The sequence below is a fragment of the Anoplophora glabripennis genome, unplaced genomic scaffold, assembly GCF_000390285.2.
Source record: "Anoplophora glabripennis isolate ALB-LARVAE unplaced genomic scaffold, Agla_2.0 scaffold514, whole genome shotgun sequence".
In the NCBI taxonomy this organism is placed as follows: domain Eukaryota; kingdom Metazoa; phylum Arthropoda; class Insecta; order Coleoptera; family Cerambycidae; genus Anoplophora; species Anoplophora glabripennis.
This window is the reverse complement of record NW_019416592.1, coordinates 312,303-327,501: the sequence shown is the minus strand read 5'-3', so window position 1 is coordinate 327,501 and position 15,199 is coordinate 312,303. Positions and strand designations below refer to the sequence as shown.

Here is a 15,199-nt window from a genome sequence, read left to right as displayed (position 1 = left end):
ATATTAAGAGCCGAAATTTGGAGAGAGTATACATTAAGAGCTATATTTTCATGTCCTACATTAACATTAAGGTGAATTCAACTATTTAATTTCGAAAAAGAAGATAGCGGCGATGCGTTCTATTACTTGGTCTAGCGAACGAGTGGGGAAGGCGAGGCTTAGCATGCGCGCTTAACGATGTAATAAATATTAACATTTTTTCAGTCATTTTTAAACAAATTAAATTTGAAAAATTAAATTATCAGTAAATGCATATGTCAATACAACTATTTAGGTACAAAAACAACTAATGATCGAAACCCTACAACGCCTGTGAGCTTGGGAAAAATGAATTGAAAATAGCATCTTCTTAGATAACAAATTCCGCCAACGCCAAGCTAATGAAGTTTTTGGGCTGAAATTTTTACCACTTATTAAGGGTGCAAAAAGCTTCAAAAATCCTGAATTACAAGTGTCTGCGATGAAAATTGCATTAATTATTAGCAATTGAAAAAAGCGGACAATTTCGACCATTTTTGAGCTCTTGCGTATAAACCAATTATCGGAATTTAATCGGACTTGTCTTATTTTACAGATTTATTTAATACCTACCTTTTTTGTATAAACCTTTTTTTCTCTATGAATAACAGTTTTTTTACGCCAGTCGAAGCACTAATTTTTCATAATTTTGACCTTGTTTTAACAAAGTTTCCCAACTAGTCTCGAGTAGATTTTTTGATATTTTGTTTATAACACGTTTCTGAACAATTTTCCGCAGAAAAACTTCTAATAGTATTTTTTCCCCGAAAAAAAGCTATAATGATTGGCCTACTAGAACTAGTGCAAATTTCAAGATGAACCAAAAAAAATTTGCTCTTAATCTACATGAGTATAGCTAGAGAAACACGTACGGGATTGTAAAAATATTAGCCCAGTAAATGAAATTTGTAATACATGTAAATCAAAAGGTAATTTGTTTCAGATTGAAACTTGGTTTAATCGTTAGTTTAGGCAAAAAGAAATAATATTTCCCGAAAAGTATCGGTTTAAAACAACAAGATCATTGTTTAAACAATGATTGTAATGTAAAAATTACCAAAAATTGAGTTTTTTTGCTGTATTAAAAAACGCTCTCCAACAGGAGGTTTTGCTTTTGTTTATACTTATAGGTTTTCAAAAATGCTTCATTTGAGACCTAAATTAAAATCCAGGAACAATTTGTTGAAATAATTGCAAAAAACCAGCGAAATTTGAATTTGCTATAAATAGAAGAAAATAGTCTGTAAACTGCAGTAAAAGTTGTTTTTTGTTACGTTTAAGAAACCCTGAAAATTTGGTAAAAAAATATTTAATTTTTGCATTTGTTTATTAGAAATAGCATTTTTTCAATTGCAAAAATGCGGTTGTTAACGTAATAAAGGACCTTATGAGGGCTCATTTGTTTCATTTTGACTTATATTTTCAAAATATGCAATTGGAAATTCTAAATTCATAGGCTTAACCTCCCCAAAACGGCGTATAAACAAATAGTATAATTTGTTTATAAGGTTTTTCGTTAATAACTTTGCGAAGAATGAATATATTTTAAAACCAAGCCATTTTGATAATCGTAATCCTGGTAATTTTTCACGAATTAAAAAAAAAAATTGTTCTAGGACCATTTTTAACCGAGATAGCGTTTTTTTTTTTAAATTCATAACTTCTTTATTTCTAAACATTAAGACCTGAAATTTTGGGAATAAATCAGTCAACCCTTAAACTTCACAATAACGGTTAAAGATATCGAAAAAAATGCATTTTATAGTATTTTTTAACCCTTTAAAAAACGTCCTCGAATACATTTTTATACCTGGAATGTGGTGGGGGAAATAAGACAGAAACGTTCCGAGACTTCAAATCTTAACTGCCTGAAAGCTATTAATTAAATTGATTTTATTTTCGACAACTTTGAAGGTCTGTAACTCAAAAAGCAAAGAGTTTTAACTTTTTTTTTCGTAGATCGTATTTATCGTCTTGAATATGCAGTCAAACGTTGTCGGTGATATTTGCGGACAGCCTGTATACTGCCGTTTCGATTTTTAGAAAATTGAGTACTCTTACTTTGTGTAGGTGCCTCGTACATATATTTATACCCAAAAAGAGAATCTTTTTTATTTAAAGTTGTCCAAAATTGTCGAATTTGTAAGTAGAATTTGGAAAAAGTTGAAAATAAACGAACAAAAAAACCCCAACTTTGCCAAAAAAAGTGCAATCTAGAAACATGTATGAATTTTATTTCACCAAAGTCGAATATTAGGCCTAAAAGTATCTAATGAAGTTTCTATCTGTCCTTAAATATGAATTTTATTAACTGTGAGAGGTAAAATAAAAAAAAAATAATTTATCTGTGAAGTGGAACTCTACATATTAGAGAGTGTTCCTGTATCCCATATTTTGACGATTTACTAGTTTGTAATGCAATTTTTTGTCAATTTGTATTTTTCAAAATATATTAAACTTACCATGATGAAGATCCTTATTGCTTACCAATTTAAGGGTTGTTGCAAGCATCTGGACATCATGAGTATAATTCTTACTAATTTTTTATTTTCATTTGCACTCACAAAATAATAGGAAATAGGATAGGAATATTTGTATTAAAAAATCAATGAAAGAAATTACATTTGCTGTCAAATGTATTGTTATCTATAGAAAAATGTTTTACATAATTTGAGTAATTATATGTACTTTCAAAAAATTTTTGGTGGCCCATTTTTTTACATCCCACGGACCGGATCTGGACTGCGGTCCACCAGTTACCGATAAGTTGTCATTGTATTTGATTTCGAATTTTGAGAAAAAAATTTGAATTCACTCGTTTTTTACACCTATAAAGCAGGACACCTTGTAGATATTATTTTTAAATTTTGACCTTTTGAGGTCATTTGGTGTTAGATAAGAAACAACTTCCGTACAAATTTGAAGATTTTAGTAATTTGAGAATCAGTATAAAAATAAAAATGTTGATTATTTTTATAATTACTAAAACACATTCAAATTTCAGTTGTGTTTTATCCACTTGATACAACCGTTACTTCCAAAAAAAGAATTCTTCACATTAACATACTATTTTCATCCCCAATTTCTTAAGTTAAAATTCCATAAGCAAAAAATACGCACTTCGAAATAAAAAATTATATTACTAATATTGAAACAATTATAAAAGGTAAATGTTGTAACCGTTTATTTTACAAAGTTTAAACTATGGATATCGACAATAATTTACTAATACCATGTGCAATTAATGCATGTCAAAAACGGATTGAAGGGCCAATTCCGGCTTATCGAACCCAAGCTCTTCTGGAGTGCTAATTCCAAGTTCGGTGAGAGTTGGTCTGATTTCTTGAATGATGTATGGGTAGATTTCTCCAACTTTGTTGCCGCACTTATCCTTTACGGCTTCGAGAATCCTCACAGCCAATGCAAAATCGTTTACCCTGCGGCAAGCTTTAAGGGCAGCGATAAGAATTTTTGGCTCTGGGACCATATCGTGACCACAAAGGTCGTTAATTCCCTGTCTAATTTCCCATCCGTCGATATCCTTTCGGTTGAAATAGTTTTCATAACGAGAATCGAACTGTTCGTCAGTTTCCGTACTTTCTTTTGACATGAACCTAAAAAAAAAAATTGTATTTAAATTTGGTTAGGCATTTTCATTTCTTAAATTAAATAATAGAGTTATAAGTTAATACTGAACTTTCGATGGGCAATTTACCTTGAAGATACCACATTTGGTTTGGTTACTGTTAAAGCTGATCTGAAGATAGATTGAGCTCGAATTGCAGTTGTTCTAAACATTTTTATGGATTTTAAATTTAAAATTCACCACAAATTTAGCTTTTCTAAAGTGGAAAATGAGTTACGTAAATTTCCCTTAACCTCAAAACTTATCTGGGCGGAGTAAAAAGAAAACTGTCAGTATAATACTGGTTGGCGACACTGATGTAATTTTAAAAATGTTTAATTTAAGAAAATTGCAATTTCAGCAATCCATTTTATTGCAGTTATATAAGTACACAAATATTAATAAATATTTCTACAAACAATTTCAAATTTATTTCATAGATATTTTATTATTATTCAATAAAAGGTATTTTAAGGATATGATAATTGCCAACATAACTAAACAACATGTTACCAAAACTAAATTTGCCGTCATTTAAAATACTTTTTAAGTTATTAAATTGCTCTTTAATGTGTTTATTAATTAAAGTTTTTTGTGGCTGTGCACTATATACTTAAGTTTTAGTGAAATGAAGGTATTTATATTTTATAAACTTCGATAAATCACTATTTTTCTAGTACTACTATTAATGAGAGGTTAACTCCATGTCAATTTCTTATCTAAACAGAGATTTTGTGCCTTTACACTTTGTGCTTTATTATAGTCACTTATAAGTAAATTTTAATTGTAATTTAGTTTTATATTATGCCAAGAAATCTTTATTTAAAACAAAGCTCTTTAAATTCATAACTTTATGTCGAGTCGAAGTGGCCGTGTCGAGTTCAATGTGCCCAAATTATTTTTAAGGGGTTTTAGAAACTTCCTTTCGTAGAAGAATGAGAAATAGCTTACAAAATCGATTTATACTCAATTTTATTCATTAGAATATAAATTATACGAACATGATTATCAAAATTGTAAAATAAATAAAAAACATGTTAGAAAAAAATTCTGCTAACTTAATATAAATTACCTACTAGATAAATAAACTGGATAAAAGTTATATAATATATATGGCATCAGTTAAATATGAAAATTATGTCTTCATCAGTGCCGTAACACTTTCTTGCTTGATCCAATGATTCCAAGGACATCAAACATACATCTGAAATAACACATCTAATGTAAGCATTTTATCAAGGATAATAACGAATATAATGTTTGAATTCTGCATGCATACAGAAATAATTGTGTTATTTATTTTTATTATTGAATTTTAAGAAATTAGAAACTTACGATCTCCAAAAGATGGATTCCTGTAAAAGACTTTCCTCGTGTGTATGTCGTATCCACAAATAACTACATAATGACCCTGATACGTAGATGGCCAAGGAATACATTTTCTTAATTCGCTAGAAATTTTGTTAAATTTGCATATATCACAGCTGAGAACTCTCGCATTCGTTAATACTATTACAGGTCCATTGACTAGATGGGCTAAAATATCTACTAGTGTCACAGATTTTTTCTTCACGTATATTCCTACATTCGCAGCATCTTTAAACTTAGTTTTTACGCGATGTTCGTCCTAAAAGGAAAATTGATACTACAATATACGAAAAAAGTGTTGGGAATAATAATTTGTACCTTTGTCAAGACGTTGTTATAGAAGCTATTTCCTCTATATCCTTCGTGAACTCCTAGGGTAATCGTGTAAAAAACGTGTTCTACATTGTACTTTTTCAGCAGGTAACATAAATCTATAGTCCATGTGCTGAAATATTAAATGATTTATTAATTATTGCTGGCACTTTTGGGGATTTTTCGTATTTCCAGAGGAGATAGACAAAATGTATTTGAGATTTCACTCCAAATTTGAGAAAGACGAAAATCCCATTTCAATATCTTTGATTTGTTTAAGAGATACCTATAGGGAGTTTAAAATTTTTTCAAATATTTCTTATTAGGTTTTGGTGTAGAATTTAGTGTGTACACAATATTTTTCTATAACTTCTATTCTATTGAAATTAAACTGTTTTATAACAAGTTAGTGTGCCATACATATTTTTATCAATACATCCATCACATACTTAACTGTATCAAAAAAAATACATACCTATGAAAAATAAAAGTTTATAACTGAGCTAAATTTATAGAAAAGTTAATATCTGTACAAAAATGCTGTATAAAAATTATTCGACATGATAGAAACTGGCTAAAAATAAAATACTCCTTGTATCTCTTAAACGAATCGAGATATCGAGATGCAGTTTTCCCCATTCGATCGTTCCAAAACCTTGAGCCCCTGATGTCTTAATTACTCATTTACATTATCTCAGGATATACAAGGAAACCTCCAAAAATGTCAAAGTGATAATAATTTGTAGAATCGTCAAACTTGGTTATCAGAGACTGATTACAACAATTATATACTTAAAAAGAACTTTTAGAGATTATCAAGATTATTTCTTTAATTTGAACAGATAAATGTTTTCTGAGAATCTCTAATTAATAGTTTATGACACACAGTTAACTAAAAGTTACTTAAATTAAGTAAAAAAATTAAATTTGCCCAAGGACAGTTATTCGATATAACACTTGAACAGCACATATTCACTGATAATAGATTATTTTATTATAATTTCTGAAAATAGTAATAAACAAAGAATCAATCATTCGTAATTTGGGAGGAGCAGCAATCTGCAAGATTAATTTCACATTCCATAGACGATTCAATATTATAACACCAATTGAGTTGTGATCTTCATTTTTTTTATTTCATTAAAAGCACTCTAGATAGTAAAATTTATCAATGTGTGATACACAGTTGTTCATTGTCGTTTATTTGTCTTTAAATCTGTCGTACTTACCTTTTGTTGAAACCCTCGCTTTTACAGATGTGTGCAAAATTTTTCAGGAATTCATGCCGGTTCTTTCTCGATAGAACCATCAATACACAGGACACTCCGCAGTCCCAGTTGTATTTCTGCTTGTAATGTGACAGCTGTATGTGAATTTTTTCTGGTTGTCCTACAAAGTAAATTATATAACGAAACGAATAAATATTTTGATTTAACCGGAATAATTTAGGTATTAAAAAAATTGTAGAAAATGTATGGGTAGATTAAACTTCTTAAATATAAACTAACATACCAGGCTTTAAAGCAATCTTCCTCCTCATTTTAACACTGAGCTCTCGCTTGACAAAGCATGTCTTCTTAAACGATATGATGTGGCTGTAGGTATTATCAAAATAATAGCAAATACTGATGTGATGTGCAATATTGATAGACATCAGCACTTCTAAGGATGAAGTTTTTATTGATCAGTTTCTACATTAGAGATAAACCCTTTATCTCTCAGTGTGACCCTCCTGATAAGCTCTAAACGTGTAATAATTAATTGCCGAGATAACACATTGTTTCATGCTGTTTACATATGAACAGAAAAGAGTGTGTAAATGGTACAGCAATGCATTTGTTTGTGTCAATGAATGTGCACTGTGGGCGTTAGTGTTATCACTTACGGTACTAAGCTTGTAACAAAAAGTAAATATTAACAATTCTAAAATATGAGCTTAGCTTTAAATTAACTTAGAGTTTGGTGCACCTACAGCTTTCATGTTCGATTTATTCATTGTTTTTTTTTTTATTAACCCGCTGATGACATCCTCAAAATATGTGTAATGAGTCACAAATTCTCGTAGTTACGATTGGGATTTTATCACAGTAACATTATATCTTAAATATTTTATATTTGTTATAGATTTTGCAGGTATATGTGAATGAAAAAATTAAATAACGTTTTTGAAGGTGATATATCAAATGATTTTGGCAGATTGTTCGTATTCTTGACCTTTTTAGTCTTGTAGGTGAACAACTTGCTCTGTTGGTCAAGATTATCAAGTCTTTTTCACGGTTGCATTTTTATACTTATACAGAGTGTCCTTATTAAAAATAATTAAATGAATAAAATAATTTAAATAAATTAAAATGCACCAAGATGAAATTTATATACAACAAATAATTATAAAGATCGATACTGACACATTTTGAGGATTCAAATGAAATTTGTGGAATAATAAATTTAAGGTCACCTCTCCTGACATCTCCGGAAGGGTTGCACATACAGGGTGTTCCACCTACGAGGGATTCTTCTGTAATTCTGTAACTGTAAAATTTATAAAAATAAATGGTTTTAATGAAAGTTGTATGAAATCATGTGGACAATGTAAAAAAATATTTTTACATAACTTTGTTATTTTAAATGGAATACCCTGTATATTACTGCATATTTTGAACTCCTTGGTTAAATCAGGTAGAGTTTTTAAATGTACATGGTGTTTAAAACTTACCGTTTTCGAGATAATCAGTTGTTTTTGAAAAAAATCACAATTTCAGCTCTCCAAATGAGGCTAGATAGAGTCTAAACCGTAAGAGTTAGAAACCTGCAGTTTTCACAGTTAGTTTTGGCATAAATTACTCTATCTTGTCATTTGTGAGCAAAACATGTACATTATTAAGACTTGAAAATACTGAGACCTACATTTAATAATCTTACGAGTTGAAAAATTTATTTTTCAAACGGAATTACATACCCATATTAATTGTCATGGGTGAATGCAAATTTGAATGCCCTTTCGACTGATATAAGTTTGTCCGTACTTATCTCTAACAGTTTTTAGAAAAATCAGCTTCTTTTCTAAAGTCCAAAAAAGTAGCAATGTAACAGCGTCAAGAAGGCCATGATTCCAGGCAACTTTTATTAAAACCATTTTTTTATAACTTTTATGGTTGCAGAGTTACAGAAGAATCCCTCTTAGATGGAACACCCTGTATATGCACAAAATATTTTCATGGTTAACTGATGGATACAATCGGGAAATTTGTTTATTTATGACAAAATTGAATATTGTTAGTACTTACATTTTTGTTTGATGTTATGATTTAGTTTCCTAAACTTTATAATACTATAAGTTTAAAAAAAAATTTACGCTTTGTGAAAAATGAGAAAACGCCCGTTCGAATGTTAATTATGAAAAAAAAAGTTTTACCCCACTTTCCTGCTTAACACAAGTAGATATACCTTGCTAATATCTGTGAAGTCAACCATTTCCAACAAAAAGGCATTTAAATTGTAAATTAAAAAAAAAAAAATTGTTTAAGTTATTTTTAACGCCATTGGAAAACATGTCTTTTAAAACAGTAGTATGTTCTTTTACTCTTGTCAATTCTATTTACAGTAAAATTGTTAAATAAAGGGAATTTAAAATTTTAATTGCACTGTTTCCTTTAAAGGTGTATTTCTTGCCAATAAATGATTGCTCCTAATTTCGTTTATCAGTGGAGTTGAAAATAACTTAATTTTTTTTATGCATTTACAAATTTAAATACCTACCTTTTTGTTGAAAACGGTTGGCTTTAAAGCTGCTCCTAGCAAGGTATACCTTTTTTAAGCAAAATTTCATTTTCGTTTTTACTCATTTCTTCCTAAATTAATGCCAAAAATATGATACATTTTAGTTTTTTAGTTTTTTTTTTCAATCACATTTCATCTTCATTAAAAAATAAGTATCAGAAAGTCAAATAGTTCAGAAACAAATGCTAATACAGTTTTTCAAAAATTGGTACCTAAAAAAATTGTTGCAAGCTTAGGAATTGCAGTTTTGAAGTTATACTTATGAAATATGTGCATTCTTAGGGTCTATATTTAATGAGAATTATTTCAGCTATATGTGCTTTTCACTTATTATATTAATAAAGCAGATAATTAAACTATTAAAAGAAATAATCAAATGATTTTGAAAATATTTTAAAAACAATAATTTAATAAATAATGAATAGAAATTAATAGGAAATATATACTTACTAAGAAGTGTAGAAAACAGTTTGCTTATTTATTTGTTCTCATAATGATGTGTATTATAAATAATGGTTTTAATAGGATATAAAAAGTGGTTATGATAATTATATCAAGACAGTTACGTAATTTGTTATTTTACTAACACTTGTTACAATAATGGAAACATATTTATAAGAGAGACAGAGATATAAGACGATGAATTTTCATTAAAAAAAAAAAAAAAATTATAATTTAAAACATTGAATTTTTACACTATTTTAAACATATTAAGGTATCTAATTGAAATTTATTCACAGAAACTTTCCCTAAAAAATGCTATCAAATGAAGTTAAATTTATTTGAATTAACTCGATACTTTTATAATACAGTAAGAATGGTGGAAGAATTAATAAAATATATTTTTTTTGAAAATTATTATTGCTGTTAATTTTTGTTGATTTTCAGTGTTAAAATAACTATGGATAAAATAACATGTATTACCCAAAACATTTTCAGTGTTCACCAAAATTTTAAATTTTAATGTGTATGAATTTGAAAAAAATATATGAAATGAGCGTGGGCATAGTAAATTTCAAAGTACCTAGTTTTTTTCTTGTATATTTAGTTGCCTATCTACGGCAAAAAAAAAAAGATGATAATTTTTTACTAGATAGTAGATACATATTTACCAAAAGCCTAAATAATTCCTGGAAATTACGATGAAAGTATTTACATTGCTCTTGTCTGAGCTCTTAGCGGTGACTTGTAACTTACCATTGTATAAAACTTTATCTTCTGCGTTGCAGTCGGTCATGTCTTAAAATCGATTTAAAACCATAAATTATTAATTGAACACCGTAGCAGAACATATTTTTTTCGTAACTGAAGTGGAATAACTGTTTTATTGAGTCTTAATAGTCGTGAAATCTCATTGAAAAGACGGGTAACTCATTTGACCATGTAAAAGCCACAAAGAAGGTTAACTATTAATGGCCTTGGAATATTAAACATTATTTATTAAATAAGACGAGTGGATCAAAATAGCAAGCCTATTTCTATTATACTGGATACAATTTAAACAAGATTTTTCTTATCTGTTTACACCTTACAAATAATAGATAAAAAGTGAGGTTATAAAACGGGGTTATCAATAGGTCAAATTCTATTTTATGGTGTAAACAGGTGTAAAATGTGTATATTGTTCGTTTATGTCAACCCTAGCCCCAAAGAAGGGGAGTACAGGGTAATTGTTGCAAATAATAGGGATGAATACTATCACAGGCCAGCGTTGGATGCTCAGTGGTGCGAAGGACATATTTTAGGAGGTATTTAGGATGTTTCTTACTTATTTACACACATATTCTTAAGCAAAGCCATTTTTTTTACTTTAATACTTGTATACTACATAGCCCAATTACTTAATTACACAATTTTCGTAGTTTCTCTTTAAATTCTGCGAACAGTGAAGTAATTTATTAGCAATATTTAATAACCGTGTTAAAAATTATTTGTCGAGGTTATAGTTCTCTAATAATTGTGTAAAATAATTCCATTTTAATTGAATTGAATTTATAATTAATTAAGATTGAATCTTGGATCAACGTCTCCGGAATAGATGCGTTAGACTTGAATAAACAGAAGGTAATGAATGAAACTGAATTAAAAATTTCCAATTTAGTTTTTAAATTATAATAGAAAAAATAATTATTCATACAGAAAGTTGAAGTTTTTTCTGTGTGTTTTGCAGAATACAGGGACTTAAGATTATTAGTTCATTGGTTTTTTTATTTAAGGCAAGGATATGGAGCCCGGCAGGGAGGGGGGTATGTGGTTTGGCTTCGCCATCAAAGATTTGGAGAACGGCAAAGGTAAAAAGTACTGCATTGCAGCACTATTAAACGTAACGGGAGAGAAAATTGAACATGGCGATGGTAGAGGAAGGATTGTCAAGGATTACCTGACAACGAATCTTAGCTTCGATCAGTATGTTAAAACTTTAGAAGAAGTCAATTTCAGTGGGTTTAACTTTGTTGGAATAGAAATAAGGTTTGTTTGAAAGATTCTTCCGAGTCGAATGCATTTTTTAATTGATATATTTCCAGTAAAGATGACTGTCAAGTTTATCACTACAGTAACACTCCAAAAATATTCTCTGTTTACTCGGGAAAGGAAACTTTAGGGTTTGGGAATAGCCCCACTTATACTCCTCTGACTAAAGTGACCAAAGGCAGATATCAGTTTGAAGAAATCATAAGTAGAGGTTTAAACAATGAAGAATTGGTGGAAGAGCTGTTAAAATTACTGAAAAATGAAACAAAGTAAGTAATTTAAATATTGTGTGATTCCTTGTGCAAGTAATTATTTTTAGACATTTGCCCGATGAGGAATTAGAAAAAAGGAATCCAGCAGCATATTCCCTGTTAAGTTCAATATTTGTGAAAATTAAGGATCCGGGATATGGCACCAGGTCAGTCATTATTTTTACCCGTTAAAATTTTTTACTTTGAAGTAGTCAAATTCAAAAAATTGTTTTAAAGAAATCTTGTCGAATGAAGTAAAAGTATACAAGCTAGGTACATGCCATTGAATTTCACCAGTAATATCTATTAAATAATAATACATAATTATTAGAAAAAATTAATTTATTTGAATTATTTTATTGCCTTTACAATAGAGTAAAAATAAAATAGCTAAAAATATAATATACTAAAACGGTGCATTCATATTGAGGGATTGTTATTGTAAATTCAAGGCATTATGTACATTATTATTTTTCAAAGCATTGTCCATCGTTAGCCACTACTTTTTTCTGTACTTCTGGCAGCTTACAAATTCTGTGTCGAAAAAACAACTCATCTTTTGGTGCTATTCACCAACTGATCCAATTTTTCGTATCTTTGTAAGATTTGAAGGCAGGCAGTAATCCCATGGAACAATATCTGGTGAATATGGCAGGTGGAGTAAAAGCAAAAAAGTAAGAGCATTTCTAAGTATTTTTTGACTTCTTGAGAAATGTGGTTGAGCGTTGCCATGTTGAAAAATTACTTTATCGTGCCTTTGCTCGAATTGTGGCTGTATTTCCTTCAATGCAGGGCTCAAACACATCAATTGTGTTCGGTAACGTTCACCTGTGATAGCTCCATTCAGTTGAAGCAGCTTATAGTACACAACAACTAGCTGGTCCCACCAAATAAAAAAGCTTGAGCTTCGAACCATAAATATTCGGCCTTACCGTCGATTTTAATGCATAACCAGGCAAAACCCACGATTTTCTACGCTTAGAATTATCATAGCGTATCCATTTTTCATCACCAGTGACGATACAAAAAATCCTTTCTTTTTTGCCATTGAAGCAATTGTTCACATCTGAAAAATCGCCGTTGAACATCTCTCAGTGTCAATTCATATAGCACCTTAGTTCCTTGCTTTTGAGTCATACCGAGTGCATTTAAACGTTTGGAAACTGTTGTGCGATCAACATTCAACGATTCAATGAATTCATCTTGCGTTTGACATGAATCTTGGTTGAGTAATGCTTCCAATTCCTCATCTTCAAACTTGACCAGGGCATTATTTGTCAACTGTGTCAAAATCACCACTACTGAACCCTCGAAATTAATACTCACACGTGCTTTGACATGAATACAGTTACAGATGCGATATAGCACAAGTTACACCATCTATTGTAAATCCCTCAAAATTAATTCAGTCCTAATAATTATGTTTTTAAGAATAACTACCATAAGGTGTGATTAACATTTTTTATTGAAACCATATAAGTAATGAATTACATATATATATTTTTTTGTTTTAGGGCACATAGTATCCTTTTAATAGACTATAATTGGAATTTCCAGTTTATAGAACATGCTCTAAAGCAGCCGATAGATATTGAAAACCCCGAGTGGAATATAAACAAGATCCAATCGAGACTGTAAATTAGTATTTTTAAATCTGTTATATGTATTTTGTTGATTTATTATTTTATTATTTATGTAGTTTTAGTGAAATAAGAGTACCATTTATAAATCTTGCAAAACTAGATTTTGTTTTATTTTTCTAATAAAACTAATTTTTTGTTCTATTTTTTTAAATTATTTGAAAGTAGGTAAATCGTTAGTGTGTCGAGGATAAATAGCTGCTATGCTGCTAAAAAACCACAAACCTGAAAGTCATAATCTAGATTATAGGTTTGTGTTCCACACCCTGATTCTTCATAATGGTTAAATTACAAATCGCATTGAATTGGTTTCTGCGTGCCATAGAACCCTTATTGCGTCTTGATTTTAGTAGTTACAGCGTCATATTACGAATGACTATAATTACTGGAACAAATGTATATGTTGATACATTTATTTGGAAGGGTCAATTTGTGAGCAGTTATTGGCAAATTTAGGACTAATATACATCGACGAATTGTTGACGATCTTTTTTTCAACACAATGTTATATAGGTCCATTCAGTTATATCCACAGAAAACTTATACAGGATGTAATAATATCTGTTTCGTTAGTAATTTAGTATTGTGGCAAAATATTAACGCAAATGTAAATTTGGAAGAATACAAAGAAAGCAGAAGTTCAAGAAGGTAGTGAGGTTGCTCCTGATTGAAAAAAAAAAAGTATATCACACACCATATTTGCTAGAAGATATAATTGGAACTATTATCTATTCTTGATTATTTTCTTGCAACCTCCAGATTCTGAATTCAATTTTTGAATGATTTGTTTTGTAGAGCTAACAATGCTAAAACCTATCAGGATCGCAGAAGGTCGAGGGGGTATTTGCCATTCCACCATATCCATCCTTATTCCTTTTTATCTTCTCCCACTCGCTAGTATACATATTCAACGCCTCTTTCATTTCATAATCTGATACTCAAATTTGATTTATAAATCCAATGATCAGGATAGTAGAAGGTCGAAAAGGTAGTTTACTTACTCCTGCTAAAAAAAAAAGGAGGTATACGTATAACTGATACCATATTAGGAGAGAATCTGAAAACATATCTATCATGGTTTTTTTTACCTCCTGCATTTAATAATCTCATACCTGTATTTAACGTTTCAGTACTATTTTCATGTAAATTTGCAAGAATACGAAGAAAGCAGAAGTTCAAGAAGATAGTGTGATTGCTCCTGATTGAAAAAAAAGTATACAAAAGTAATACACACCATATCAGTGTTGCCACATACCTAGTTTTTCGAGCGAGTGGTCCTATCAAAAAGGAACGATATTTTATTTAAGAGTGAGATTTTTAATGTTGAAATAAATCAATTAATAACTCTACATTAACTTATGTTAATCAGCAATTAAAATGTTTAAGTAAAATTACAACAAAGATAACTTAGTTTTGGGTGGTATACTATAAAGCAGCTACATAAACTTTAAAAGTGGTCTATACTACAAGAATATCACTAGATTATAGGTATAGCTCCATAGTTTTTGTCAGTAGGTTTTTATTAATTTTAAATTTGAATAAAGACTTCTGAAGAAATTAAAAATTCAACTCTTGTTATTAATGTTTCGACGTTCCGATTCTGACCTGATTCGGTCTGTATCTAAGGCAGGTTAGGCAACCCTCTCTATTTCTCTGAGGCAACCAAGTTAAGTTATTTTATTACACAGACTGTCTAAATATGAATTAATACACAAATAACAGACTTTCCTCCATTC

General features: G+C 29.7%; 3 protein-coding genes across 9 annotated transcripts; 1 reads left to right on the top strand and 2 right to left on the bottom strand.

The window, feature by feature from the left end:
* Positions 1 to 3,180: 3,180 nt before the first annotated feature.
* On the bottom strand, positions 3,181 to 3,928 carry LOC108912153 (cytochrome c oxidase subunit 5A, mitochondrial). The gene is made up of 2 exons (XM_018717324.1): positions 3,734 to 3,928; positions 3,181 to 3,632 (listed from the first exon to the last, which is right to left on the bottom strand). The coding sequence occupies exons 1-2, from the start codon at positions 3,814 to 3,816 to the stop codon at positions 3,260 to 3,262; spliced, it is 456 nt and encodes a 151-aa protein (XP_018572840.1). The 5' UTR covers positions 3,817 to 3,928; the 3' UTR covers positions 3,181 to 3,259.
* Positions 3,929 to 4,252: 324 nt separating this feature from the next.
* On the top strand, positions 4,253 to 13,565 carry LOC108912168 (transport and Golgi organization protein 2). Of its 6 annotated transcripts, none has more exons than XM_018717346.1 (6): positions 7,128 to 7,209; positions 10,805 to 10,848; positions 11,317 to 11,569; positions 11,626 to 11,841; positions 11,892 to 11,990; positions 13,338 to 13,565. In XM_018717346.1, the coding sequence occupies exons 3-6, from the start codon at positions 11,325 to 11,327 to the stop codon at positions 13,459 to 13,461; spliced, it is 684 nt and encodes a 227-aa protein (XP_018572862.1). In that variant the 5' UTR covers positions 7,128 to 7,209; positions 10,805 to 10,848; positions 11,317 to 11,324; the 3' UTR covers positions 13,462 to 13,565. The 6 variants fall into 6 exon arrangements, with proteins under 6 accessions (XP_018572863.1, XP_018572859.1, XP_018572858.1 ...); XM_018717344.1 differs by having other exon boundaries at positions 7,142 to 7,230; XM_018717347.1 differs by lacking the exons at positions 7,128 to 7,209; positions 10,805 to 10,848 and adding an exon at positions 4,253 to 4,277.
* Positions 4,703 to 10,443, bottom strand: LOC108912169 (protein GUCD1). 2 transcript variants are annotated; one of them, XM_018717349.2, is made up of 5 exons: positions 10,298 to 10,443; positions 6,553 to 6,712; positions 5,330 to 5,456; positions 4,979 to 5,270; positions 4,703 to 4,847 (listed from the first exon to the last, which is right to left on the bottom strand). In XM_018717349.2, the coding sequence occupies exons 1-5, from the start codon at positions 10,335 to 10,337 to the stop codon at positions 4,762 to 4,764; spliced, it is 705 nt and encodes a 234-aa protein (XP_018572865.1). In that variant the 5' UTR covers positions 10,338 to 10,443; the 3' UTR covers positions 4,703 to 4,761. The 2 variants fall into 2 exon arrangements, with proteins under 2 accessions (XP_018572865.1, XP_018572864.1); XM_018717348.2 differs by lacking the exon at positions 10,298 to 10,443 and adding an exon at positions 6,836 to 7,079.
* Positions 13,566 to 15,199: the final 1,634 nt, after the last annotated feature.

What these genes read in the sequence shown, in the direction of transcription:
- LOC108912153 (XM_018717324.1), bottom strand. Translation starts at nt 3,816, where the DNA reads ATGTTTAGAACAACTGCAATTCGAGCTCAATCTATCTTCAGATCAGCT. An exon ending in CCAAATGTGGTATCTTCAAG is followed by an intron (nt 3,633 to 3,733) that starts GTAAATTGCCCA and finishes TTTTTTTTTTAG; the next exon opens with GTTCATGTCAAAAGAAAGTA.
- LOC108912169 (XM_018717348.2), bottom strand. Translation starts at nt 6,977, where the DNA reads ATGTCTATCAATATTGCACATCACATCAGTATTTGCTATTATTTTGAT. An exon ending in GAAGATTGCTTTAAAGCCTG is followed by an intron (nt 6,713 to 6,835) that starts GTATGTTAGTTT and finishes TTTACTTTGTAG; the next exon opens with GACAACCAGAAAAAATTCAC. An exon ending in ATAACAACGTCTTGACAAAG is followed by an intron (nt 5,271 to 5,329) that starts GTACAAATTATT and finishes TTTTCCTTTTAG; the next exon opens with GACGAACATCGCGTAAAAAC.
- LOC108912168 (XM_018717341.1), top strand. Translation starts at nt 10,713, where the DNA reads ATGTGTATATTGTTCGTTTATGTCAACCCTAGCCCCAAAGAAGGGGAG. An exon ending in CGAAGGACATATTTTAGGAG is followed by an intron (nt 10,849 to 11,316) that starts GTATTTAGGATG and finishes TTTTTATTTAAG; the next exon opens with GCAAGGATATGGAGCCCGGC. An exon ending in GATCCGGGATATGGCACCAG is followed by an intron (nt 11,991 to 13,337) that starts GTCAGTCATTAT and finishes TTTTTGTTTTAG; the next exon opens with GGCACATAGTATCCTTTTAA.